The sequence below is a fragment of the Amphibalanus amphitrite genome, unplaced genomic scaffold (genome assembly GCF_019059575.1).
Source record: "Amphibalanus amphitrite isolate SeventyFive unplaced genomic scaffold, NRLGWU_Aamphi_draft 000325F_arrow, whole genome shotgun sequence".
In the NCBI taxonomy this organism is placed as follows: domain Eukaryota; kingdom Metazoa; phylum Arthropoda; class Thecostraca; order Balanomorpha; family Balanidae; genus Amphibalanus; species Amphibalanus amphitrite.
In genome coordinates this window covers 483,136-504,656 of record NW_024881820.1, presented here as the reverse complement: position 1 = coordinate 504,656, position 21,521 = coordinate 483,136, and the positions used below count along the sequence as shown (strand labels likewise).

The 21,521-nt window shown below is 53.0% G+C and overlaps 3 protein-coding genes and 1 long non-coding RNA gene across 12 annotated transcripts in view; 2 read left to right on the top strand and 2 right to left on the bottom strand.

Annotated features, from left to right (window-relative positions):
- The window catches only part of LOC122388490 (probable histone-lysine N-methyltransferase CG1716), a 64,017-nt gene extending 57,517 nt beyond the window's left edge, over window positions 1–6,500 (bottom strand). Inside the window, exons 1-7 of the mRNA XM_043379637.1 lie at window positions 6,256–6,500; window positions 4,143–5,910; window positions 3,791–3,842; window positions 2,408–3,274; window positions 1,461–2,221; window positions 980–1,140; window positions 562–721 (exon numbers count right to left, since the gene is read on the bottom strand). Of these exons, the coding sequence (XP_043235572.1) occupies window positions 562–721; window positions 980–1,140; window positions 1,461–2,221; window positions 2,408–3,274; window positions 3,791–3,842; window positions 4,143–5,910; window positions 6,256–6,500 (4,014 nt within the window). The remainder of the gene's footprint in view (window positions 1–561; window positions 722–979; window positions 1,141–1,460; window positions 2,222–2,407; window positions 3,275–3,790; window positions 3,843–4,142; window positions 5,911–6,255) is intronic.
- Window positions 6,501–10,110: 3,610 nt separating this feature from the next.
- LOC122388503 (SAP domain-containing ribonucleoprotein-like) lies at window positions 10,111–13,780 on the top strand. 7 transcript variants are annotated; one of them, XM_043379656.1, is made up of 6 exons: window positions 10,111–10,157; window positions 10,475–10,543; window positions 10,687–10,875; window positions 11,519–11,788; window positions 12,175–12,420; window positions 13,010–13,780. In XM_043379656.1, the coding sequence occupies exons 2-6, from the start codon at window positions 10,523–10,525 to the stop codon at window positions 13,172–13,174; spliced, it is 891 nt and encodes a 296-aa protein (XP_043235591.1). In that variant the 5' UTR covers window positions 10,111–10,157; window positions 10,475–10,522; the 3' UTR covers window positions 13,175–13,780. The 7 variants fall into 7 exon arrangements, with proteins under 7 accessions (XP_043235591.1, XP_043235593.1, XP_043235590.1 ...); XM_043379658.1 differs by having other exon boundaries at window positions 10,141–10,171; XM_043379655.1 differs by having other exon boundaries at window positions 10,143–10,183.
- A 924-nt stretch (window positions 13,781–14,704) lies between these two features.
- Window positions 14,705–16,278, top strand: LOC122388520. Its single transcript, XR_006257803.1, has 3 exons — window positions 14,705–14,924; window positions 15,263–15,429; window positions 15,663–16,278. It is a non-coding gene; the product is annotated as an uncharacterized LOC122388520 (long non-coding RNA).
- On the bottom strand, window positions 16,183–21,189 carry LOC122388518 (inactive selenide, water dikinase-like protein). 3 transcript variants are annotated; one of them, XM_043379699.1, is made up of 7 exons: window positions 20,793–21,189; window positions 20,441–20,545; window positions 19,850–19,998; window positions 18,782–19,039; window positions 18,293–18,551; window positions 16,776–16,991; window positions 16,183–16,662 (listed from the first exon to the last, which is right to left on the bottom strand). In XM_043379699.1, exons 1-6 carry the CDS (start codon window positions 21,055–21,057, stop codon window positions 16,807–16,809), a joined length of 1,221 nt encoding a protein of 406 aa, XP_043235634.1. In that variant the 5' UTR covers window positions 21,058–21,189; the 3' UTR covers window positions 16,183–16,662; window positions 16,776–16,806. The 3 variants fall into 3 exon arrangements, with proteins under 3 accessions (XP_043235634.1, XP_043235635.1, XP_043235633.1); XM_043379700.1 differs by having other exon boundaries at window positions 16,183–16,681; window positions 20,793–21,153; XM_043379698.1 differs by having other exon boundaries at window positions 16,183–16,991.
- Between the last annotated feature and the right edge of the window lie 332 nt (window positions 21,190–21,521).

Sequence of the window (21,521 nt, the reverse complement as noted above, 5' to 3'; positions counted from 1 at the left end):
GTATCAGCTGTTTGTGGAAAGAAAATGTTTACAATCCTGGCGTATTTCACTCAAGCTCACGTCTGACATAGTAGACAAAAAATAAAATTCGGAATAAAATTCGTTCGAATATCGGCTAACTTGCCTAATTTCATCCGATAATTACGCACACCGATAACTAGGCAGCACGGTGCTTCTGTTTTGTATTTGCCGCGCCATTTGTGTCGTCCATAGCCTCCTCAGAAAAACCACCTTTCATTTCGAAGCAGGTTAGAGGAGGTTTGAGGCGAGTTTCAGAGGAGCTTTGAGGAGGTTGGAGGAGCCACTGGAACGATTTCATGAGCTTTGAGGAGCTTTGAGGAGGTTAGAGGAGCCAATGGAACAGGCCCAATATGATACACTAACGCATCACACGCTGATGCTGATGCCAAAAGAAAAGAAAAACACATAAAATACATCACGGCGATAAATCATGCAGCGCACAAATGTAGCACCTGGCGAGATTGAATCAATTCACAGTCCGGAGCAATATGGCATCTGAGAAAAAAAACATCGCGAGCGCCGCCGCCGAGCTGAACCCACCTCTCCGACGTACTCGTAGATGAAGGCGTTCTCGGGCATATCCACATCGGCGCGCAGACCGTAGCCCTTCAGCTCCGTCTTGAACACGCTGGTCGGGTGGATCTCCTTCTTGGTGAAGCGCTTGTTGGAGCACCGGTCGCCCAGCGGACAGCGGGTACCACTGCAGGCCGGAGCAATTCAGATGTCACTCAGTCGGCTTGGGAGCTTCATCATTCATATTCCACACGTTACCAAGAGGTTACTCATATATGGAAAGACTGACGAATGATTACATACGGTTAGGCTACTATTGGTCATTCGTAGTCCAAATAAGTCAGCAAGAAGTGCCAACTTTGACAGAAATAATCGTCTGAACAGGTTGTCAATTTCAATCCATTATAAATCGCATTGAGTTGTTTGTCGCTCCCGGATTTCTTACCATTCGATCATGAGCAGCCGGTTCAGGCAGTCCTCTCCGCAGCCCATGTCGCCCCGCTCTATCTCCTCTGGAGAGAGGTAGCAGTCGCACACCATGTGGCGCGCCTCCTTCTGCTGCTTCGTCAGCTTCTGCTTCTTCAGCCAGATCGAGTCTGAGATCGTCTGTGAGGGAGCGGCGGGGCGAACCCAGGGCGGTGAGAGCAGCCTGACCAGCATGCATGTACTCGGATAGCGGAAACAAAGTCGATGATTGTTTATGTAATATGTAGTTACATGCTCGAATATAAATGTTCCGAATCACGATTTATCAGAAACTCTGCGGGAAATCTCATTTTTAGATTTAAAAGCTCTGTCATATAAAGTTGCATTTTTTTAACGAACCAAACAAGAAAGAAAACTTTGGACGATAGTCAAGGCATATGTACAATTAGCACAGGCTCCTAGCATAGCAATGCAGTCTCCTCATTGTCAATCGCGCTTACCTTGAATTTCCTGAGCTTGTTGATATCCTTGTCTTTGATTGCGTCCACCCTGCTATCCTTCACTTTCCCGTCTCCTTTCGCGGCCTGTTGGCGGCCGGGCGTGCCGTCCGGACCCTGTGCGGGCGGCAGGGGAATGTCCAGTGGACCCGGCGCGGTCGCCCCTGAGCCACTGTCGTCCGCCGACTGTCCGCGCCGGTCCGCCTGACCCGCCGCCGCCGCCGCCGCCTTCCCTCCGGCCGGGGAGCGCTTCGGCGAGCTGGGACTGCCAGAGGACAGCCGCTCGAGGAACTTTGTCTTTGGTTTGGTGGCGCGCGCGGTGCCTGCAGCTGCCTTGTCGGCCGGCGGTGTGGCGCCGGACTTGACTCCCTTCCCTGTAGGCGGAGCAGCGGTCCCGTCTGAAGGAGACTCGAGCTGCGCCGCCGCGGCAGCGGACTTTGCCCTCGCCGCCGGTGACTTTCCGGACTTTCCCGCGGCCTTCTCTTGCGCAGTCTTGGTCACCTTGCCTGCTTTGCTCGGTCTCGGCTTGGTCACCTTATTCTGCGGACTCTTGCCCGGCTGCGCGGCAGCTTTGGTGACCGTCCCCGTTCCAGCAGCGGCCACCGACACTACACCAGTCTCCGCGCCGGGCCGGCGGATCAGCGCGTCAGAGCGCACCATCAGAGGTTGCGAGGAACGGATGACGGCGCCTCGGGACGCCACCGCCAGCTGCGACTGGGCCACAATGGGCAGCCTGCCGCCGAGTCCGCGCAGCGCCTGCAGCCCTCCCGGCGGCAGAAGCACGGTCCGGCCCGGGCCGACCAGCACGGTCCGCGCCGCGCCGGCGCCCGCCGCCGGACCGACCGGCCGCGGCGGCTTCCGAGCGCTGTAACTGATCACGGGCCGCAACGGCGCCGCCGTCTCGTCTGTCGAGCCGCGCCGATGCGGGCTGGCGCCGTCGGCTACCTCACCGCCTGACTGGGCCTCTGCAGGCGGCCCCTCGTCCTCGTCAAACATACCCATGAACGGCGACGCGCGGTCACCACTCTCAACTGAGCAGTTACGACGCGCGGCGGGTTCACCTTCACTCTGCGCGGGCGCGCGAGTCCCCGGCTCGCGTCCGGTACCCTCATCTTCCGAGCCGTCCGGGGTCGATATCTCCATATCCGTCGGTGCGGAGGGCAGCGGCGGCGCGACCGAATCCCCAGGCAGCGGGATATCACACACGGCCGCCGCTCGCTCTGCGTCACTTTTCGACACGGTGCGCATCTCGACATCACCCTGATACAGACCGGTATCACCAATAGATCCGCGCCTAGTCGAGCCGCCGCGGCGCTTCGCCGACGAGTCGCTCACCTCCAGCGACTTCAGTTTCTTATCCAGCGTTGTCGGCGACGTTGAACCCTTCTCACGCACCTCCAGCGGTGACGACGGCCGCGGGATATCATCCAGAGACGCTGACGACAGCCGGCGACCCCCCGACGGCGGTCTATCGGCATCTTCCGTCGGCGTCGGCGTGACGGCGTCGCTCTCAGCAGACCCCGACTCGCCTTCGATGGACGGCGGTTTCACGGGTCGGCCAAGGCTCGGCGGCAGCGGCCAGAACTCTGACAGGTCGTCGTCGTCGTCAGAGTAGGCGATCAGGGGACTGCGGGCGCCGTCCTCCGACATAGGAGACGGAGCCGGCTCGTCCTCCACCGAGGGAGGCTCTTCAGCCGGCGGCGCTGGCTCGCCCTCCACCGAGGCTGGCTCTTCAGCCGGCGGCACTGGCTCTCCCTCCGCCGAGGCAGGCTCTTTAGCCGGCGGCGGCGGCGAGGAGACCTCCGTTGACTGAGCATCTGGAGCCGGTGGACGGTCATTAGAGACTGACAGAGAATGGGAAGACGGAGTATATGGCAGTGGTGGGAGGTCGTCTGAGAGAACCAGAGTACGGGACGAAGGATCGTCTGGCGGCGGCGGTTGTGGTGAACAGGATGGACAGGAAGCCGTTACCTCCTTGGCTGGCGGCTCCGGGGAGGACATTTCTTGTCGCACTGGTGAAGAAGAGTCTCGACGGTCAGGCGGTAGCGAAGATACAGTAGTCACATCAGTCGGCACTGGGGGTGGTTCAGGTTCTTCCATCGTTACAGCGGTGATATCCTCCTTCGGCGGAGAGGAAGGCGGGCAGTCTGTATCCATTGAGAGATCTGAAGACGCCATCGGATGATCAGCAACTGAAGAAGGCGGAAGCGGAGAAGAGCGTTTCTCCGCGAGAGACGATTGAGACACAACATCTGCACTCTCCTCAGCTGGGGACGGTGCGTGCACGGAAGACAAACTGGGCTCCTCACTGTGCTGAGGTGAAGTTTCACTACCGACGTCCACCAAAGGCGACGACGCCATCTTCTCCGGTGGCGGCGACGGTATCTGACCGACGTCAATCGGTGGTGACGGCATCGGCGTGACTTCTGCCGTCGGAGGCGAAGGCGGTGACGTCACATCCACTGTCGGAGACGACGACGTCGGTCGGTCCAACTCGATTGGCGGCGACGGCATTGGCGTCACTTCCGCCATCGGTGACGGCGCGCTCCCCAGGTCCACCGGCGGGGACGGCATGGGCGTTTGCTCGACAGGAGATGGCAACGATAAGGATATCGCTTCTGCTGGAGGTGGCGAAGGTTCGCGCTCGGCGCTCGCAGCGACACCTACCGGTGACATTTCTCTCACCGGCGAGGTCCCGCCAGGAGCGGAGCTGACCACGTTCTCAGGGCCTGTAGACGCCTCCATGGGCTCCGGGGTGTCCGTGCCGGCGCCCGGGCGGGCCGCCAGAGTTGTCAGCGGCGCCGGCGGCCGACTGTCCTCCGAGTCAGACGCCTTGGACACCATCGGCGGCAGGCTACACGCGTTCTCGTCGACATCCGGCGGTGGCACTGGCGACGGCAGCGGACTCCGGGAGTCCGGCGCATCCACAGCCGGACTCCGAGAGTCCAGTGCATCCAAAGCCGGACTGCGAGAGTCCAGCGCCCCGTCCAGCACATCCACTGCCGGACTCCGAGAGTCCAGGGCGTCTGCAGCCGTACTGCGAGAGTCCAGCACATCCACTGCCGGACTCCGAGAGTCCAGAGCGTCCGCAGCCGTACTGCGAGAGTCCAGTGCATCCACTGCCGGACTCCGAGAGTCCAGCGCCCGATCCAGCGCATCAGCTACGAGACGGTGCGAGTCCTGCGTCTCAGCTGCCGGACTTCGAGAATCCAGCACATCAATAGCCGGACTACCTGAGTTCTGGACGTCCAACGACGGACTCCGCGTGTCCACCACCTCCACAGCTGGACTCCTGGAGTCCAAAAGGTCGACTGTTGAATTATGCGAGTCGTGCTCCTCGGGACTTTGATGGTTGACTACATTCACAACCGGGTTATGCGGAACCACTGGAGTCGGACTTTGCGAGTTCATTACATCCACAGCGGGACTGGACGAGTCCTGAGCATCCACGACGGGACTCTGGGAGTCCATCACGTCCACCGCCGGACTGCTAGAGTTCATCACATCAATCACTGGACTCCGTGACGGACTCGGCGAGTCCATCGCGTCCACACGCGCAATTCCACCGTTCACAGCACCAATAATCGGAGTTGCACGATCGTCTACCTCTAGTTCATCAGGAGGCGACTCCGCCGCCGGCATCTCATGATCGCTTGTTCCTTCGGCTTGATTTAGTGACGCTTCACAGTCCATCGGCTCCTGTCGGTCCTCTAAAACACTACTCGGTGAGCCCGAAGGCGCTGCCGAGACGTGCGGCGCGACAGAATCGTTCTCCTGTGCCTCTCCCTTTGCAGTTCGTTGCTCCGACGCACTAGCACAACTCATATCATTATCTCCCAGAGTGCTGTCCAAATCCATTGAGTCACCGAGCGACTGTCCGGGCGCGTGCGGATCACGAAACTGCACGAGCGAATCAGGAGAACTGGCTCTGCTGTCGGCGCGGCTGCCAGGGTGTTCCATTCTCTCCTCACCCTCCCTGTTGTTCTCTCGATCATCATCATGTTCAACGTCTACGACAGCACCTTCGTCACCGACTTTCTGTCCGTCTCGCTGCTCGTCTAGCTCGGCGTCGGGTTCTGAAGTCGGCGGTAGCTGACTCGATGTCTCACTCTCGTAGTGAATTCCATCGGCCACTCGCTCGGCCGCCGGGTCGCCGGGTGGCGCGGCGCCCCGGTCCGTCACGTCCGCCGACACGCTGTCCGACATCAGACTGTTCTCCTCCGACACCGGGCCGACGCTGGACGGCGCAGACATGTCGGAACTCTCCGGGTCTGACACGACGGCCGCCGGCAGCGGCAGTTCCGTGCGGGTCAGCCGCACTGTGCAGAGCGACAGAGAGTGGGGGTGCTGCAGCTTGTCCTTGGAGTCGGCGACTGGCAGACCGTTCACATCAGGACCCGCTGGTTCCTGGTCGGCCGAGTCCGGCGGCGGCTCGGACCTGCGCCGCCCCCGGCTGACGCGATCGGTCGCGGGGGCGCTGCGGGTGCGCCGACCGCCCCGCGTCGACAGGCGTGTGGTAGCGGGAGGCGCCGGCGCCGGCGGCGGCGGCGGTGGCGGCGGCGGAGGGGGCGCCGGTTCCGATGGCGCCGCCGCAGCCGGGGAGGGCGTCGACTCCACGCGACCGTTAGTGATGGGCATCAAACGCTTGTTGGGCATCCTCTGGCGCCGTGAGACGCGGCGCCCCGCGTCGGTGGACGTTGGTTCCGGCAGGGTGTCTGGTGTCTCTGGAGCAGCGTCAGCTGACTCACTGCGCCGCGGTCTGCCCCGTCGAGCTGTTTCGGGGGGCGGCACGGTGTACGGTGTCTCGGAGGTATCCTCAGTCGGCTGGACGCGCCGCACCCTGCCCCGTCGAGCTGTTTCGGGAGACGATGCTCCTGATACGTTGACCGGCGTCTCGGGGGTATCCTCAGCTGGCTGGACGCGCCGCGGTCTGCCCCGTCGAGGCGGCGAGGTGGAGTCCAGGGAGACAGAGCTGCGGGCGCCGCGCGAGCCCCGTCCCCGGGAGCCGCGTATGGCGCCAGGAGCAGCCGCACTCCTCACCATGCTGGTGTGTGGTGAGCCTCAATCTGAAACAGAAAATAGTTCCAGCTGCCGCCCACAGAACACAGACAGATGCATGACATATAAACAACCAGGAGTACATAAACAAATCAGGTTACAGTAGCACTATTGATAGCTTCAAAATTATGTATACAGTAAAACAGCATTGATGATTCCAAAAGTATGGATTAACACTCATTTCCCTGAAGTTTAGAACAGGCATCAATTTAAGATGTTTAAACCTTGTTTTGAAATTAAAGTTGAATTGTATAGCTAAGTTTTATTCTGTTCCATACAAATTCATGCTATCATTTTATTTCTATTCATCACCAGCATTGATATATATCTAACACTCCCTGAGACCTGAGAGCAAAAGCTCACAAACTGGAAAATTCATCGTTGACAATTCTCTTTCAGTTTCTGATATTTCTCATAGTTTACATCAAGTTAGCTGTACTTTTGAATACAAGAATAAAATACCTACATCTATGGGTATTATGATAGCAGGCGTCTCACATGCTGCCACCGGTTTGGGAAAAGTCGCTAGATTCGTCAGGTCTAGAGATATTTATACCAAGCCGCTATAAAGGGTAATCACATAGCGGTGATTTCAAAAACGGAGTCAGTTTTTTTCTGAGCTGGCGGGGGGGGGGCGCTTGGGGGGGATTACCCCCCCTTGCCGATAGCTCGGGAACGGCTGATCGGAGCCAGGCTTGCAAGGCGGCGTTGGAAAGCGGTCGAGTAGACAAGCCTAATTAGTAATGCAAACTATCATCGGGATACTAGGGGGGGGCGTAGGGGGGGATTGCCCCCCTTGCCGATAGCTCGGGAACGGCTGATCGGAGCCAGGCTTGCAAGGCGGCGTTGGAAAGCGGTCGAGTAGACAAGCCTAATTAGTAATGCAAACTATCATCGGGATACTGGAGTCATGGCTCCGATCAGCCGTTCCCGAGCTATCGGCAAGGGGGGCAATGCCCCCTACGCCCCCCCCCCAGTATCCCGATGAAAGTTTGCATTACTAATTAGGCTTGTCTACTCGACCGCTTTCCAACGCCGCCTTGCAAGCCTGGCTCCGATCAGCCGTTCCGGAGCTATCGGCAAGGGGGGCAATTCCCCCTACGCCCCCCCCCAGTATCCCGATATTAGGCTTGTCTACTCGACCGCTTTCCAACGCCGCCTTGCAAGCCTGGCTCCGATCAGCCGTTCCCGAGCTATCGGCAAGGGGGCAATCCCCCCCTACGCCCCCCCAGTATCCCGATGATAGTTTGCATTACTAATTAGGCTTGTCTACTCGACCGCTTTCCAACGCCGCCTTGCAAGCCTGGCTCCGTTCAGCCGTTCCCGAGCTATCGGCAAGGGGGCAATCCCCCCCAAACGCCCCCCCGCCAGCTCAGAAAAAACTGACTCCGTTTTTGAAATCACCGCTATGTGATTACCCTATATAGCGAGTTGGTAGAAATATCTCTAGACCTGACGAATCTAGCGACTTTTCCCAAACCGGTGGCAGCATGTGAGACGCCTGCTATAACAATACCCATCTATGATCTGTTTATGCTATCTATGTGGAAAAGGTAAAAGGCCAAAAGTTATGATGTTTCAATAAACAGCCTTTCATCAAAAAGTTAACAAGACAAAAATAAAGTAATACAATCTTTAGTTATCTAGATATCACAAAACAATACAAGCATCCAAGACATTCTCGTAAATTTAACAATTTTGTTACACAGCTTGAGAGAAGGTGCCGATGGTATAGCCTGACATATATGCAATTAGTTCATGTGAAAAATATTGTAAGAAATTTTAGTTTATCATGCTTTGCCTGCAAGAGCTGAGAGTGCCCTTTCATTATAATGCCTTATTTTTCAAATCGATGCAGGATTAGGAGTGGGGAATTCATCACCTGCAGGCTGCAACATGTGTAGGATTTAGCACTGTCCTATCATACTTTCATGTAAAAAACTGAAGTATCACCCTCCATCCTGATCCCAGACCTCGGAGCTAATGGAAGTTGGAAACCAATGCAACAAGATATTTCAGTTGTACTGTAAATAAATACAATCAGAAGTCAGAAAACAAATATTAAATACATACTTACTTATTTACTTTTTGAACTCCACTGCCAATCCTGATCCGCAATTCGCAAAGGATGCAAGGGATCAGTGGCTAACGTTTCGTACAGTTGAACCGCACTATCTTCTACTGTACAGTTCAAAAATAAAAATGACAAGTTCAGCCTTCAAACTAAGCATGTCTACCAGTCAATGCATCTGGATTTATCCAGCAATACACCAAACACAACTCGAAAACCCCGAACGCCTATCACCCCTCTCCACAGAAATACACAAAGCAACGCTATTTTTTGGCTAATTTCTTCGAAGCTCAGCGCCAGAATTGTCACTCAATTGGCAGCATGAAGAGAATTGGTAGATCTTTTTTGAGGGGTGTTCACGGGCACCGCACACTGCTGCGTGCGGTGTGTGCGGTGCGTCCAGCAGGCGTGGGGGTAGGGGATGGGTAGGCGGCTCTGACGTCACGGCTGCGTGCGGTGGACGGTCCGCTGTGGCCAGTCCCGACCGGCCACAGCGGTCGCTGTGTGCGGTGACGGAAGGCTGACGTAGGGACGCAGTGGGCGGAGCTTGGAGGCTGTGTGCGGTCCGACCGCACACAGGGCCCGTGAACAGCCCTCTGGTAGCGAATCCGGTTGTGAAGCTAAATTTTCAGACAGCTGATCAAAAGTTGCTGAAGAAAAGACTTTGAATGAAACTTTTTCTTTTTTCTAAGACTTAAAACTAATAATTTATCGGATAATTTCAAGTTGATAGGGAAAAAGAGCAAAAAAAATTTAAACATCGTCTCCTTTATACTAGAGAAAGGGAACGATTCTAGTATATTGCTTCCATTTTCATAGCGCTGTTCGGCGGCCGGCTAGCGCGCTAGCCCGCGCACACATACGTGCACGTTGCCCCGGGCCCTGATCGGCGGCCGGCTAGTACTCTTGCCGGCGCTCACATACGTGCTGGTTGCCCCGGCAACGGGCTATTGACTAATGAGAAGCGAGGAAAGTGCAACGTCACTGCGATTTTTCATATACCTGTGCCCCCCGTAGCGCGCTGCTCATTGGTCAATAGCCCGTTGCCGGGGCAACGTGCACGTATGTGTGCGCGGGCTAGCGCGCTAGCCGGCCGCCGAACAGCGCTCCGGCAACGGGCTATTGACCAATGAGAAGCGCGCTACGGGGGGCACAGGTATATGAAAAATCGCAGTGACGTTGCACTTTCCTCGCTTCTCATTGGTCAATAGCCCGTTGCCGGGGCAACCAGCACGTATGTGAGCGCCGGCAAGAGTACTAGCCGGCCGCCGATCAGGGCTCATATCAACTTATTCGGGATCGTACCAAAGGGGTAGGTGGAAGATTTACGCTGCTAGCCTGGCGGTCATGCTGTGCTGTTTTTTTGTTGTGAAATAAAATTCCTTTTAATTTTTTTTAATTACAAATAAATAGTATTTTAAATTTATTTGTAGGTATTGTAACAAATCTTACAATCAAAAATGCAGTTTTAATACATAATTTGAATTAATTGTGTGTTTTGCAAATAATCCGCTAGAGGGTAAAATGTAAAATGAAATCGCCGTTTCGAGGGAATCGAGCAGCGTGCGCTGGTTGTTTATCATGCGTGGGCTTGCGTGTACTGTGAATTGATACCCGCTGGTCGGAGAGCACGTATCTTCAAAACCGGAATATATTGATGTTTACATTTATTCAATGTCCGAGCGTGTTTGCGTGTTTTTTTGCAGTCTCTTCATGATCATGTACCTACCTTGGTTGAGATGTCAACACCCACAGATCTCAACCTCCCATGGGTGACTGGAAGTTGATGGAATTCAAGTGGTGTTTGCAAATTAAAACGATATGTGCATGCTACATGTATATGCTGCATGCCTGTGTGTGCATGCTAACCAAAATATTTGATTTTCAGGCTTAATTTTCATTCTTATCGAAACATAAACCATCACGCTGCTTCATCATGAACGTCTCAAAGCTCAAGGTGAGTTTTGTTGGCTGGGGCCTGGCCTGGTATCATGAAATCATTTGTTCTGCATCATTTAAATGGAATATACCAAGTAACTCATGATACTGGATGAGTTTAGCCCACTCACATTATATAAAAATGGCCATCTGTTATTTCAGATTGCTGAGCTGAAGAAGGAGCTGAAGGAGCGTGGTCTGCCAACGAGCGGCAACAAGGGTGAGCTGGCCGCCCGACTGAGGGACGCGCTGACTGCTGAGGGTGCTGACGGCTCACACCAGGAGGACGACCTGGAGGCCAAGGAGTCTGAGCTGCTTGGGGAGGAGGAGGAGGAAGAGGATGCTACAAATGTGAGTCTGTCAGGTCCTCTGCTGGTATCAGGTTCACAGGGGTAGTGCTGCCTCATGCATTTTCTACCTGCCTGAAGATATTGTTTGATTTAGGCTTGTGAATAACTTCTTTCAATAGGAGAATGCCACTCTAGTTTACACCACAAAAATGTGTTATTAAATCGCTGTGTAAGGTTTTGTCAACTGTCATGCATGACTTTTCCTTATCACTTAATACCTTTATAATTAACGTTTAAGGCTTCATATGAATGGATTGACAGAACCGGGGCCTACATTATGATTAAACAGAGCTTAATATGATGTTACACAGGCCTTCAGTAGCTGTCTGACTCCTGACTCATGCTGTTTGATTAGGTAATGCCAGATAATGGGATAATTTATGTGCCAAAATCTAGTCGATCAAATTCAATCATGGCTAGTCACACTTAACGAATATAACTGGTTGGACTTGCTTTTTGTGGCTGCTTCCACCAACCGTAGACCATCCCTGTCAGGCATCTCTTATATCGAGGGCGACTTGTATCACCAGGAGACCGAGCGATGACGCTCTACGAACTTGGCCTACAGGACAGATGAGTATGATAATGATAATGGTAAATGGAATAATTAGACCCCTGATGTATCTGGCATTTATTGCTTGCAGGAGGAGCTGGACACGAAGCTCCTGGACACGTCTACCGCTCCGCCAGCGGCGGCCACGCCCACCGCCAAGCCCAAGAAGATCGTCATCAACCGGGAGGCGGCCGAGTCGGCGCAGCAGGCGGCCGCCACCGCCATTGCAGAGGCGGCCAAGGCGGTGGCGGTCGAGCCGGCCGCCCCCGCCCCCGCCCCCGCCCCGGTCACCGCCCCCGCCGCCGGCGACGCGCCGCCCGCCAGCAAACGCATCAAAATCACCGGCCTCTCAGAATCAGAGGTGGGTGGTGTAGCTGATCTGTGTTATTGAAGACACCACACGCACAACTTTGAATATGCATATTCGCAGTCTGGCATATTCATAATATGCTCGACTGCATATTATGAATATTCAAAGACATTCCCATCTTTGAATTCCCGTCTAGGTCCAGAAATCCAAAGACAATCATTCAACTGAGACCCAATGATCATTCCCGAGACAAATATCGTAACAGATCCAACATGATTGTTCGTACCTCCAATGATATTAAAGGCTAAAGCAGTATATTAGTGAGTTCGCTATCGTTCACCGCTTGTTACCCTGCGCCGGCAGTTGGGACGCTCCTTGACGCAGCTGTGCGGTCAGCACGTCCCCATGTCTGACCCCGATCCGTCCCTCTCCGTCAGCGGCTCGCCAAACGGGCCGAGAAGCTGGGCGGCGTGCCTGTCGCCGATAAACTGTCCAACGTGAAGATCATGACGCCTGAGGAGCGGAAGGCGGCGCGGCTGGCCAAGTTCGGCTCGTCGCCCGCCGCTGCCGATGCTCCGGCCGCCGACAAGCCCGCTCAGAAGAATGGCGGTGCTGACGATCTAGAGAAGCTGAAGAAGCGGGCGGATAGATTCGGAGAGGCGGTCTCGGCGAAAGTTGTCTCGGTCAGTGATTAACGGATTCCTGGTAGCTTGGTCTGATGGTGGGTTTGACCGGGGAGGCATTTGTTGATCGGCTACGCGGCTTTTGTATGATTAATATTTTGTTAAAGTACTTTGATAAAACTACAATTCATTTGTGGCTGAGTGCAGGTCTATGTTCAAAATATGAGGTCGTTCACAAAGCACAACAAACAAGTATTTCGATATTTGAATGATGGGGCATTTCTTCTTTCATTTTTCAATGGTTTGTGGTTTGTGGAAAGTGTGAAAAACTGAATCTCGTCTGTCTCGATGGGTTTCGTCGATCCAGTTTTTTTATGAACCGTGAGCAGCTGCTTCTGGCCCAGTTTCTCCGATGTTTCGTCCCTTCTCGCCTCCTAATTTTTGTACCCACTCAAGCCATCTCTTCTCAGCTCTACCCGTAGCCAGCTGTACCGTTTCCCTAGCCAGCAATGTCGCGCTTCCCATCCCTGAATCAATAAGCCGCGATTTTCATGTAATCGTTCGCACAGAATCCCTACTCCTACATCAGTACTCTTTAAGTTTCTGTCTTATTCATAAGTGACCTTGCTTTATGTCCCGCCTGCCGCAGCTGGAGGAATCCGAGCGGCTCAAGAAGCGAAAGGAACGCTTCGGCATCGTCACAGCGGAGGACGCCAAGGCGAAGAGAGCGGCTCGCTTCTCCTCGAGCGCGCCGGTCGACCCGGCCACAGAGGACAAGAAGAAGCTGAGGGCGGCCCGGTTCGGTCTGGCGTAGCGGCGCCGCCGCTCCCCAGCCGTGTTCAGAGGACAGGGCGGCGGACGGATTTCGCCACGGCGAGGGGCCCAGTGACGGGGCGCGGTCCGCACCGCCGCGTCACCCGCTGAGGATGAACGTCCCCGTCCGGCAGCACCGGCGGCCTCACGGTGGGACGGGGACCGAGGCGAGAGCTGGACGGCGGTCCTGACCGGCGTCTGCTGTGCGGCTGGTTGGAGGGTAGAGGAACGCCCAACTGCCGCACTGCCAGGACATCGGACCGCGTGGACGTGCAGACGTGAGGGGCCGCGTTGACGTGCAGAAGTACAACATGTCGGTGGTCGGCGGCTAGTCTGTCGCGTGCGGAGCGCCGGTCGGGCGATTCACGCTCGTTAGTGCTTGGATGTCATTTGTATCCCAGTGTGTTGCCATTTGCTGAGGTTGAACATTGTTTCTTTTAAAACAAATTCACGGTGAAATATTTCCATGTAAGACGTACTGTGTGCTTTGCATAGAACAATTGCTTTGTTCACTTCTTTTGTTGTCAAGTGCACCTTTTTTACCTGGATCCCTTTTGGGGACATCTTCCAAAGTGCGGTCCAAAAGTCAATACAACCGCTGAATTTTGCTCCGTGTGTGAGTGGATCGATCAGCGTTGAGATGTGCCGGTAGTAACCCGCACATAGGTAATAGTGTAATCGGATTATCCGATAGGTGATAAGCAGCTGGCTGCGGTGGGTGCTTATTGAGATCGCGATTGAATTTAATACGGATTTTGCATGCCATAGCATCCATTCGTGCTCGCATATTCAACATAGGCGTTTAAGGCAAAATTTATGGTCGTAACCGCAGGCTGTTTGAAAACACTATACGTTAGATATAAATTGAAAACACTATTCCTTAGATATAAAGGGAAGCCCATGGCTGACGGCTGTCGGCACTCAGTGAACGCCCATCGATCTGGGCAGTGGACGAGGCGCCCGTCTGTAGTGCACCGTTCGTCAGATCCCTATTAGGTCCACCCCGATCATACCACCCCTTCCTAGATTCATTACCCGAATACCATGGATTTTCCCTTGTTTTCCAATATCCGGCACAGACACGGTTAGAAGTCTGATGGCTGCGCATCGTAAGCGGAGGTGCGGGAGGCGCGGCGGGCGGTGGGCGGCCAGCCGCCTTCAACTTTTTTTTAGTGGCCGCAACTTGGCGGGCATTGACCTCATAGAGGTCAATCTTGGCGGGCTGAATACGAATGTGGCGCAAAGCAAATTCGTAAACAAAGGTAAATAAGAAAATGATAAAGATGACGTCATAAGTTTTCGCTATTTTTTTGCAGTTTCGGAACAAAGTCGATGCTTTACAAGGGTTTATTTTAAAAAATAGCCATAAAGTAAGTTTCTATTACATTTTTGCCCTGTCATCTTTTCAAACACAAACTTTTTTTGCAATTAAAGTGAATGGGAGAAGAAGACGGTTTCATTCTAAAGGTTTCATTGGTTGTCGCAATAAAACCAAAACCAATATACTACATTCATGTTAAACGTATCATGACAACCTTGCGATTGTTATGTTATTCATAGAAAACATCTATGGCGGCTGGTTGTATGTAAATCTGTAAATTTCGGCGAGATATTTATTGTACTGTCTTACTTTGAATCACATTTCATCAACCTAGAGTGAAAATGAACAGATCATTCCGTGCAGAAACGAGAAGCAGAACCAAAGATGATGTCAAGCGTCTCATGCACACCGTTGACAAAGTGCGAAAATGGTGAGTCCGAATCGTTTAATTATAAATTGTTGCCCTTTCCCCTATCAGTTATGATATCTTATGCCATTTTTTGTTCAATTTTAAATGATGCTTTCAATCCAATGAACACTTCATACCTTACGTTACTTTACCTTACACTATCGGGAAATTTGAAAGGCAACTCGCCTGTAGGTCCCGCTCTCATTCATGGTATCTTTGACCATGGTAATATTATGGAATCTTGACTGCATCAATGCCATACCATCAATATTCCATATTTTTATTGATTGGATGATTGTATAGTTATATAATGCAGGCAGGCATGTTTTCTTTATTTTTACACCTTGGTTTCGTTCCAGGGAGAAGAAATGGGTGGCAGTTAGTGACACTACCATGAGGATATATAAATGGGTTCCTGTGTCCATTGAGAAGAGGAAAAAGAAGTCCCTAGCCAACAAGGAAAATCAGAGCACCAAGAATATTGAAACACCCAGTCCATCGTTTTTGGGAGAGGATTCAAACACAGGTATGTTGTGGAGTACCATTGTTGATCTTGGGTGATCTTGACTTCACTACGAGCTAATTGGTACAAGGCGACAGGCAATCACTGGGGGAGTTCATTGATAGCTTAAGTAGGTAGGGTAGGAAGTACCTACGTTATCAGCAAGACACCCACCAGATCAGAATTATTTTGTTAGGAAGAGTGAGCATACTATGCATTGTGTGCATGCAGCTGTTCATGGCATACTTCCCTTTCAGGATTTTCGGTGACATCCGACTCGATGGACACAGACTTCCAGCAGATAAACTTCTCGGAGGATTCCAACTCTCAGTCGATGCCCGCGCCGGGTGGAGGAAAGCGGCCATAGCGTGCCGCTCCATCCCTACAACCGGTCAGCCAGCGGAGACTCTTACCGTACCAGTGACGGCCTCACGGCCGGGCTCTTAGCACCCGACCAACGTCCGGATCATGACGGCATGGAAATTGCAGCTGTTTTATGCAGTCGCTACGTCGTTTTATGGCGCGCTTGGCATCGATGAAGCAGCCCGCATAGGGAAACGGAAGGTTGTCAGTGCAGCGATCATGTCATCCCATCGAGTGTTTGTGAATGGCGCTAGGCTGCAGGTGCGTGTTTTACGCTGATGACGGCCATTTGATCTGTTCCCGATCTCATCTGTCTGTCCCCTGTCTGGTCGGTTCAAGCCAGCCTGGATTTGCTTCAGGGCTCGGTTAGTGTCATCACAGAACGGCGACCATCGATTCCCTCACACAGTGCTCTCACGTCATCTGTGTTTTATGGTAACGGTCCTGGATGCTCGCGAACGTCTTTTGAACGAGCACAGTCATGTCATAAAATACATCAAACGTTCAAAATATCTTTTCGAAAATGAACAGTAGAGAAAATATTAGTGTTTCGCCTCAAATGGCTCAACATCCAGCCTCCAGGTCAATGAAAATGTTTCTCAAAAACTTCACAAAACTACGACAGAACCGTACGCGGCCAAAAGAAATGTCAGTCCAAACCAACAACCGAATCTCCACACTCTGCACAGCCCGGACCGTACAACCGGTCGGCGGCACGGTCCCGCCAGCAAAAATTACACCATCTCACAGATGATTCCCGCATAATGACCACTCCACAGTATGTGCGTGATGCCGCTGAACGACCGAGTCGTCCCCGCATGATCCCTGCATACAGTCCAGTCCACACAGCGTACAGTCCAGTCCGGCCGCGGGCAGTGCGCGGTCCGACGGCCGCCCGCGGGTCGCGCCGCCGCCGCCGTCCTCAGCCGCGCGGCGCCGCTGGTGACGGTTTGTCCGCGCGGCGTCACGCTGGCGGCGGCGGCGCGTCCGGCGGCCGGCCGGCGCCGGACCGGGTCACAGCTACAGCCGCCCGCCGTCCTACCACAGCTCGCCGTCCTTCTCCTTGGCAGGCACCTCGATCAGCCGCGGCTTGTCGATGATGCGCGCAGTCCGGTTGCCCTTTTCGACGATGCCGATGATCCAGGCCTGGTAGCCCTCGGTCTTCTCTATGTCCTTGCAGTAGGCGGCCGCCTGCTCGCGCGGCAGGCAGATCAGCAGACCGCCTGCGGCAGAGGTGAGGAGGGGCTCGGGTCATTCACCGTCAGCGGACTCGGTAGTCAGGAGCATGGTGTGACGTTTATTGTTACGCGTCGGCTCCGGAGCGGATATCGTACGATTAACACGCGCAGTGGAAGGGGGGGGGGGCGGATTTCGCCCACCCCTCCTGTTTTTCGACAATAATTCGCGCCGCAAGCATAATATCAATGTGAAATTTCGGCTACCTGTCCAGAATTGAATTGCGGATCTTCTCGTGCAAGAAGTAAGAAGATCGGTTCACAACTTTTCTAGTAATAGCGGTGTAAAGTCAAACATCCTGCCGCCGCGGCGGCGCGGCGGCCGGCGCTAGCCGTTACGTGCCGCCTGAATTGTAGACTGTGCCGGGGCGGGACGGTTCCGTCTTTACATCGCGCTCCTTACCGCTGATTATATTAGATTCGCGTCAAATTCGGTGAGAAGACTGAGAAATGTACAGGCAATCATATGGTCAAAGAATTTTGAAAATCGGCCGGTAACAACTTGAGTTATGAGTGTGTAAACACAAAATTGTGATTGCCGCGTTTCCCGCGTCGGCCGATGCCGCTTCAGCCGGCGACATCTTACCCTTAGCAGGCTTCTAACTGCCATATTTATTGTTGGATTATCTAGAAATTCACCATACATACTCACAAATGTTTGCTCTTTCGTAAAGTGAAAGTTAAAAAAAAAAATCGGCCGGTAACTTTTTGAGTTATCGGCGTGTAAACGCAAAAAAGTCGCTAATATGGCAGATTTGACCACATTTGCCCTCATTTGACCTTGAAGATATTGACCTAGGGTCATGAAATTCACACACAACAGAGTTCCCCATGGCCCCCACCTACCCTCTAAATTTCGTCTTTCTAGCTCCAGTGGGAGCTGAGATCTTAGGGGGGGGGGCGACATCCGCCCCCCCCCCCCCTTCCACTGGGCGTAGTACTCGCAACCCTTCCACTGCGCGTGTTAAGGCTGGGTACAACTCGAACACGTCAGAATCATACATAACGATATGATTTCGACGCAAACGAACACCACGAACATATTTTCAGTAAGTTTTATGCACTAAGATTCAGTAAACCATACAAGTCATACAACTCTCAGTACAATGCACCTAATCGTCCAAAGCCATTCAAGCTCATTTTTATCAACTGTTCCGGGAGTAATGATAAATGCACAGCTGCCAACGCCACAACAACAGGATCAACACAATTCAACGCTCCAACAAAAATGCGGAAACCCTCCGATCTTCGCCTTAATTTCTTCCTCTCCCCCCCCCCCCCCCGCATACCTGACGTCTCGGCCGAGTTGCCCTGCAGCAGCTGGAACATGTTGCCGCACGCCTTGGCCACGGCGCCCATCTTGGCGATCACGGGCAGGTTGTGGATGACGAACGACACCTCGTTCTTCTGGTTCCGCGCCAGGTTTTGCGCGTGCCCGAGCAGGCCGAAGCCGGTGACGTCTGTGGCGCCGTGCGCGTTGTACTTGTGCATCAGGCGCGCTGTGGTCCGGTTCAGGCGGGCCATCGAGTCCATGGCACGCGCGTACGCCTGTTGTAAGAAAACGCGATGATGAAAAACGGCAGCCAGACAGTAACCGACCGTTTATGACTCAAAACAACAAAACAAAGAAGCCGCGATAAACGGGATATTAATTTAGCATAGCACGATACCGAACTGCTAAGATCATGCATCGTGCGCTAACATAATCGAGACTTCGATCGATACTCCAAATTGTTACCTTCCCTCCCAGAGTCCCGTACGCCGGGTGGTTCGTGTACCTTTTTGACGTCATCCTCAGTGACGACCAGTTTGATCCTGTTCCAGCGCTCGGGCTGGTCGAGCCACTGGTGCGCGTTGACGGCCACCTGGGTGCCCAGCGGCTTGGTGAGCACCAGCACGTCTCCCATGACGGCCGAGTCGGGCAGGATGAACTCGTTGGGCTGACACACGGTGGTGGCCACGCCGCCGATGGTCACCCACGGGTTCATCACCGACTGGCCGCCCGTTACCGAGGTACCGGCCTCCGCCGCCGCGTCCTGCGGGCAGAGGGAAGGAGGGGGGAGAGAGATATATCGGCAGCTGTCGATATATTTTGTCAGACCTATTATATACTAAAACCCCTAATCAAAAAGGAAAATTGTGTGTTAGTGCGAAACAGAGCAACCAACCTAACCATTCACGTTTATATTCACGCCTAACCTTCATTCGCAATCCGAGGTATAGTCTCGCTAGTCGCTTGAAGGTATCGCATCCCGAAAGCATCGCTGTCGCTCCCTGGTTTGAGAGCCTCTGGTCTTTGAGGGTTGGCCGCCTGGCCGGCCCGTACCGTTTTCACGTTTTCAAGGGCCGGCCGAGCGGCCAACCCTCAAAAGCCCTCAAACCAGGCCTGGGAGCGATAGCGATACTTTCGAGACGCGATACTTTCAAGATAGATTATACTGTTTGGGAGACTACACAGTACACATACACCATACACAGCATGCGTGTCATGAACCGGTAAAAAAAAAAAAAACAGAATCAGCACACAATAGTACCGGTACGTAAACATTGCCCCACTCCTCGGTAACCTGCGAGGCACGTGACGACCCAGGCGGTATATTGGTGACGACCAGCTGTTACTACGTGCAGTAGGTCACACGTCATCCGTAATCTCCCGACCTGTAGGCATGACGGCGCACAACCGACGGACCGGTATCACCCCGCCCCCTCCCCTCCATCCGACGATCACATGACCCCCGTCTGGCGCAGCTGCGTTATCGGGGCGCCCCCTCCCCACCTGACGGTCTACCCCTCCCCGACCGACGCTCCAGGCCGCATGCGGCCGCCGCTGGACGCTGGCCTCCTACCTTGAAGCCGCGCATCATGAGGGGGATGACGACATCACGCTCCTTCTCAGTCAGCTTGGTCGAGATGCCCAGCAGCATGAGCATGTTGTCACAGTCGGTGACGCCCATGGCGTACATGTCCGAGAGCACATTGGAGCAGGCGATCTTGCCTGGGTAAAGTGGCAGATCAGGTTACCTACATTCAGACTAAGAAAGGGCACTTAAGAACTAAGGGCACTGAAGAACTATTTGCTTAACTTCCTAAGGGAAGTACCATGACCTTGACTTACAAAATATGAGGCTTAGTGAGAAGTGTTTATATAGAGCATATTATGATGTTCATTCATGGCTGCCTTAGTTCAAATAATTGATATTACCAGTGGACTGTGGATTATAAAACAAAATGCATATTATGATGCTGGTGAGAGCTGCTGAATGACTCAGACTGAATGAACAAATTGTTGAATGAATGAAGGGTTAAATGTACATAACAAATGAAACTCATTGATCAAACTAGTGGATTTGTATAAGACTATGAATAGATTGAATGAAGCAGTTTCATCAAGACAAAATTCTGCATATGATAACAATCAATTTATCACTTAATGTTACCCATCATGTAGGGATCTTCCACCAGAGGGTAAAAGAAGTCTGTAGTTTGCACAAGAGACAGTCCTCCATGCCGTAGAGGTGTGATGGAAGCATCCATCCCAATACCTGAAACATTCAGCTCTGTTAATGCACTGTAGCAGCACGTAATGCATACGATTCACCCAATACCATTGAAATTGCACATAACAGCCTCAATAATTGCACTGCATTTCCAGCAAAAATGTTGAGCTCTGGTGAAGCACAACCTGAATAATCATGCTTGAAATGCTCATAATTTGAAAAAGGCAACTTAAAAAAGAAAATGCAAAAAACATCCATTTTAGAGGTTCAATGCATTATTCACTTTACTCACCAACTCGTGGTATTTGAAGATGCATAAAATGGGTATGTTCCTGATCCTGGGCACTCGCGTCATCCTGAAGTCCCTCCAAGAGCTTCAAAAGAGTCTCTTGGGGGACTTTACACCCTCATCCTTTCAGATCAGCAAAACGCGTGAGCCGGAAGTTGGCATCCAGCTCATGTGCCACAGGATCAAACGGTCGCCTGACCAGAACATTACCACCGAGTTCTAGCTGTGCCGCTGCAAGAGCGTCATTATTCACAGCATTAGGTTCCATCACCACAAGCAAGGCACTTCAAACCGGACGCGAAACAGCAACAAACTCGCAGACGCACAGCCGGCACGCGCACGGGGGAGCGCGAGAAAATGACGGCGCCCCGCAAAATCGTGCCGGCCACAGCATGGCCACTTCCAGTCTTCTGATTGGTCAAGGACGCGGGAGCGGTGACTGGGGGAGCGGTTCGTTTTCGATAAGGGAGCGACTCCGGCGAGAGACTCGGACACAGGCTCGCTGCTACTAAATTAATAAGTTTTTTAGTAACATATTTTCGGCGAATTCTTTGGCTTTCATTCCTCGCAAAACTCTCTCAGTCGATATGATTTCACAAATATATCGCATGTCCTATCCCTAAGTCCTATTCCATTAGCCTTTTGTAAGCACAATCACTTCTCTACGTGAAAAAAACATCTGGACCCGGAGTTCTTCTACTGTGGTTGACCTGAAGTGGCGACGCGTCCCCC